The sequence below is a fragment of the Anarhichas minor genome, unplaced genomic scaffold (assembly GCF_050575085.1).
Source record: "Anarhichas minor isolate MPS153535 unplaced genomic scaffold, ASM5057508v1 ptg000024l, whole genome shotgun sequence".
Lineage (NCBI taxonomy): Eukaryota > Metazoa > Chordata > Actinopteri > Perciformes > Anarhichadidae > Anarhichas > Anarhichas minor.
Window position 1 is genome coordinate 6775986 of NW_027466470.1, and position 6000 is coordinate 6781985.

At 40.2% G+C, this 6000-nt stretch overlaps 1 protein-coding gene across 1 annotated transcript; it reads right to left on the reverse strand.

The window, feature by feature from the left end:
• Positions 1–3286: 3286 nt before the first annotated feature.
• On the reverse strand, positions 3287–4291 carry neurod6b (neuronal differentiation 6b). The gene has a single exon (XM_076098511.1). It carries the CDS (start codon positions 4289–4291, stop codon positions 3287–3289), a length of 1005 nt encoding a protein of 334 aa, XP_075954626.1.
• Between the last annotated feature and the right edge of the window lie 1709 nt (positions 4292–6000).

Genomic DNA, 6000 nt, shown 5'->3' on the forward strand with positions numbered 1-6000 from the left:
GTGTGATCTCTCGTTAGATTAGTATGACGGCCCTGAATTATTATTTTCTCTATACAGAAACAAGACTTTGTGATGATTTGCCATTCAACTTCCACAGAATTTAATACATGTTGAAATAGGTTAACTTATCTTCATGCATGCTTACGTTTCTTACTAATTGGCTTGACAGGACTTTGAAAATATTGTTCTTTATCTTTTCAAAGTGTCAAACGTGCATACATGTGTTTGTGTCCTTCCTGTCTCTAAAGTCACCCACCGGCCTTCTCAAACTCAGTTATCTGATTTCCCCATGTGATGACATCATTCTCATACTATTGGTCCCTAAAATCACAGTTATATAAAATTTCAAAAAGTCAGCCATCCTTCATTAGACAGGTGGTGAAAGTTAAGATTGTTTATGTCCTTTGGTTTTTTTGTTTGTTTTGTTGTTAACTTTAATTGCATTTGTATACAAGTGACTATATCAACTATTAGAACATGTAAAGTCACAGCTGAAGCTTGAGTTTTCTTTTAGCATTGCTTTATATGAACATCATTTTGCTCATGTGTTGATTTATAATTCATTCATGAATTTGAATTGGACTTGGATAAAAGTTGCTACCTGATAACAAAATGTTTAAATGATCAGTATCTGTGTATGTATATATGTGTGTGTGTGTGTGTGTGTGTGTGTGTGTGTGTGTGTGTGTGTGTGTTTGGCCGCATGCAGTGAATGCAGTGAACTTTGCGCACTAACTCTTTTTGTACGCTTTTAGTCTGGATCAAAGATGGATTTAGCTATTCACTGGGTTTTAAATGATACATGAAGGGGGAATCAATATTTTAAAAAGTGAAAGTAAAAACATAATCCAAGCAACGAAAGAATAAACCAGTCCATCCACCCGGTGATCATCAACACGGTTAACCCATATCAATTTCATTTTTCACATAATTTCATTTACATCGGTTTGATCTTTCTTTCACTGGTATATGGATTTACCTTTATACGGTTAGTAAAATCGCCAGTGAACTAAAAAATGACAGATGCGTATACATTCATTTTATTCTGGATGTCTAGAATCATATCTTTATGTTATCATAAACATCTTTATGATAAAGAGCAGGAACGCAAAGTCAACGGGATTTAAAAAAATGAACTTTTCTTTTTGTCCATTTGGAGAGTGGGACCACCATCAACAGAAGGCGCTGCATCTTCAGGGAATACCAGTTCCACGTCTTTCCTGACTGGGAGGACTGGGATCTCTGGCTGACATCCAATACCTCGTGGGCATATTTGTCACATCAGCCATCTGATCGACTGAAATTAAATCAAATTATATCGACAAGCCTTTTTCACATAAATAATAAAAACTCTGCGTTAGATTTACGTAACGTTTTACAGATATCTAACTTTAACTGTTGGGTTAAAAATCCCACTTTAAGTGAAACTACAACATTTGTGTTAGTAAAGAAAATCATTTAGAAAATACATTTCGTACGGTCTGAACTAAATACATAAGAGTCTTCGCATCTTATGTTGCTATTATACAAAAGGCCTCATATACGTAACCTCATTTGTCCGCCAAAACTCATAGTTTATATAAGATTATTAACATGTAAAAAATAAAACAAATAATAATAAATAAATAAAATTACGCCCGGGGCTTGATTTATTAATCTAACTTTTTTTTTTTAATCGCCGTCTGCTGTCGATCATTTTCACAGAGAGCCGAGAAGCTGCAACATAAGTCTCTGACAGCCTCTTAGTTTTATTGCGACAAACACATCACAAAACATTAACACATTACTTCACGAATATTTCGATCCATAACGAGTTTTCAGGAGTGTGCGTGGACGTGTATAAGCATGTGTGTGTGGTTATGTGTGCGTGCGTGTGTGAGAGAGAGAGAGAGAAAGAGAGAGAGAGAGAAATAAAATATAAAGAATATCATCCAAAAATCATTCATCATTCGGGTAAAGTTACAAAATCAACAGAATTTATGAGTACAGTCACCAACATTGTGCAGAAATACTTGAAGTGCATCACAGCTGCTCTTCAGCAGGAACAAGAACGTGTAAAAAGTTCACATCAAACTATCCAAAACTGTCATTTCGTTGCATATCGATGGTCATTGTCTATTTTTTTAAGGCATGTTGTTCGGATTCATGAAACACTTTGTTCACCTCACACGAAATGATTTCCCTTCTAGCTGCAGTGAAATACACAACAATGCAACATAAACCAATTTCAAATGTATGGAAGTTCACATAAAACGGTAACATTTTAGAATTTTACATCATTTAATAATATATTATCCACATTCAAATTAACGGACTTATCATAAATAAGCTTAAATAAATAAATACAATAATTTACATTCACCTCGTTACCACACTATTTACTTCACATACAAATGCGTTTAGTATTTTTTTTTCTCCAAAACCTCCTGTATTTATAGGACCAGTTCAGATGACATCCTCATCATCAGGTCTCCTAACCACGTGCACGTCTCCAAACTGGCTTTTTAAAAATAATTAATTTGTGTAATTGTTTTGATTAGATATTAGATTATGAGCAATGCCTTGAGTGGAAATAGACATATTTCATTTTTATAAGCAAAGATTGCATTTGGCTGCCTTGCATAGCTCAATTGACCTTTATTGCTAACAGACTGAATGTCTGGACTCCAATCATGTCTCAGCAAACTTCCCTGATGAGGCGAAACGTCTTTAGATTGTTCTTCCCCGGTAGCTGATTTTATTTCTCCACGAAAATCATTTCACTGACTGCTGTGAACCTGATTAAATAAGCAGAAAAATCTAATTTATTATTCACTGTATCACTTTTAAATAACCCATGTCATGACCGACATCTGCAGCGCAGCCATTAACAAACAAATGCACTGTAACTGTAACCAATTTGCTCAAAACCTGCATCTTTAACGAATTACTCTTAATATGTGGTTTCCCACTAGAAACAACAATGTGACAGTGAGCCATTTAATCTTAGTTTTCTTTAAATTACTCAGATTGAAATCATTGCATTTGTTTCCAAAACAAAGGCGTTCTTGCGTTTTTTGTTTTTGTTTACACAGATTTGAGAACAAGTGAAATCATTATATATAGTTTGCAGATTTAAACACGTTTCAAAGAAAAACCAGACTGAACATTCAACACAAAATGACTAGTTAAAATGGGCATTCTTTGCAGTGCATCAGCGTGTCTGGAGTCCATTTCGTTCCACTCTCGACATATGCGGGGGGAAATTGCATCGCTTCTACAACTTGAACTTTGTCCAGCTGATTGATTAGTTGTGGAAAGAGCCATTAACTTCCCCTTGTGCTTGGAAGGACTGGCTGCGGACGTGCAGATCGTAGGGGAAACGGCCCTCTGGGGAGACTCGGTACATGGAGTTGTGCGCAAGAGCCGTGCGCCCTGGCGCACTGCAGTAGCGCATGCCATAGTGGCTGCCTTTGCTGTAGTCTGGCGGATCTTCGTGTTTTAGGGAGAAAATCCCGTTAAAGTTCATCGGGGGGCTCAACTGGCCGTCGAAATGCGGACTCCCGCCCTCTGGGGACGGGTTCTCGTAGTAGGGCTCGTACGCGCCGCTGTAGCTGTAGTGTCTGAACGGCTTGGCGCTGCTCTCCAAGGTGCTCCCGCTGTGGCCGGGGGGCGTGTTCACGTCTGAGCCGGGGTACGAGTACATGGCATCGTAGGGCGATCTGCCAGAGAACATGACCTCCCCGTTGTGGTCTGTGAGGAAATTCCTCGCGTTCAGCTGCAAACAACCGGCCACCAAGTTGGTCGTGGGCTGAGATAATCCTTTGCACAAAGTCTGTACGAAGGCGAGGAGGTCCGGTCTCTTCCCTGCGCTCAGAGTCTCTGACAGGGCCCAGATGTAATTTTTAGCCAGTCTGAGGGTCTCAATCTTGGACAGTTTTTGAGTTTTTGAGTAGCACGGCACAACTTTGCGCAGGCTCTCCAACGCGTCGTTCAAGCCGTGCATCCGGCTGCGCTCTCGGGAGTTCGCTTCATGGCGCCGTACTTTGGACCTGTCCGTCTCCGGCTTGCCGGACCTCTTTTTTCGCGGGCCCCGCTTTTTAGGAAGCCCGTTGTCATCCTGGTCACCCTCCCTTTCGTCCTCCTCTCTGTCGGAGATGTCGTCCTCGGCCTCCCTCATGTCTGAGTTGGAGCTGTCTGCGTCGTGTTTTTGCTGCTCCTCCAGACTCTCAGGTAAGCCTTCACGGGGATAATTGGCACCAAACCGCGGCTCACACATCACATGAGGTTCCTCGAATGGCAGTGTCAACATATTTCCTGTCAAATCAAAGCCAAAACATAAACTATGAGGACAGGGAACTACGGCGACGTCTTTTGAAGGTTGTCAGTTAATTACCTTGTGAACGGGTCCTCCCAAGAGGAAGAGGGGCAAATTGGCAAGCAAGGCCAATGTCATAGCTTGCTACCTTTTCAAAGACACTCAACTTCATTGTCTTTGGACTTAGGTAGGGAAAAGCCACCTTGTTTTAAGCCTAATCACATGATGTTTGGTGATGATAGTGATAAAAGCCTATTTGTATTTTTTTTTGCCAAAGCGTTGCACAAAAAAAACATTTCAATCAATCAAACACAAACTCTTAAAGTCAACAAATTAATAAGTAAAATCGCCTAACAATAATGCCGATAAACTACTAACCTCAGGTCAGCGTGCACCTTGCATGTTCCCAAATAGCTCCTCTGAATCTGTGATGCAGCTTCTTCTCCTGGAAAACCACAAATTAAAGGAAAAAAGCTGAAACCATGCGCACTCTCCTTTCCTCTGACTTGCTGTGTTGTGCTCTTCCTCTTCTCCCCTCTCTCTCTCTCACTCCCTCTCTCTCCCTCTCTTTCCCTTCCCTCTCTCTTTGAGGAATGACACTCATGCCAACAGCGGCTACCCATGCCATCTGCCGCTGACGTCTTGTGGCAGCCGAGACCACGTGCTCAGTGTCCCACGGGACCTCCATTCCGTACCGATCATCTGGCAGCTCGGGTAATGGGCACCGGGAGGCCCGCGTTTACCGTCAAAAACACAAACTGGATAGGGATAACAACTAATATCTGCATCTCCTCGTGTAAGAAAGATGAATTAATGTCTTTTTGTCTGGAAAAAAGAGAAGACAAGGGATGTGCGAGTTTGCAGGCATCCTCAACAGGTTTGATAGATAGATAGATAGATAGATAGATAGATAGATAGATAGATAGATAGACTCACTTTTGACTTTGTATCTATTTTGGTCCTATTTTGTTCAAGAATTTGCACAAACAAATCTAGGAATGTAAAAGATGTGTAACATAAGTCTGGAAAGGTCTTGTACAAAGACCTGCCCTACAACCCTAAAAAGAAGATAATTAAATTACATTCAATGAAACCAATTATGAATGTATTTCAGACAGGAGGTGCAAATAAGGAAAACAAAAGACATGTTATGTCAAAAAAGATTAAAATGAGAGACATACGGTTAACTTGAATGTTCTGTTTGGGGTCCTCTTGCTCATATGATTTGGAACTGATGACTAGTTCCTTCTGTTGGGTCTCCAACCACATCTATAAAACAAGGATGGACTCGTCGTACTTTATATGCAGCACTAACTATTCCCAAATCCCACATTTGTAACAGTTTATTCATAAAAGGTCAAACAGGAAGTTAGACCTCTCTGGGGTTTAACTGACCCCCACACAAGTAAAGTCAAAATGATATGCGGGATAACATTCTGCACATTTCTCTGTCCACTGATGACTTTTATTTGCAAACAAAATGATTGTATGTATTCGTTCTTTCACAGCACAGCAGTTTGTCATCATCAGCCCAGTTTGTGGCAAAGGGAGGGGTCTGCAGCTCAATGCTTTTCTATACATATTAGACCATAGTATCCTCATTTCAGCAAATGTCCATAAACAGCATTTGTTTAAATGACAAAGCCCAGCAGCTGTCTGAGTAATGTTTTTTACTTTAACTGAGTACTTGTTCTAACCCAAAC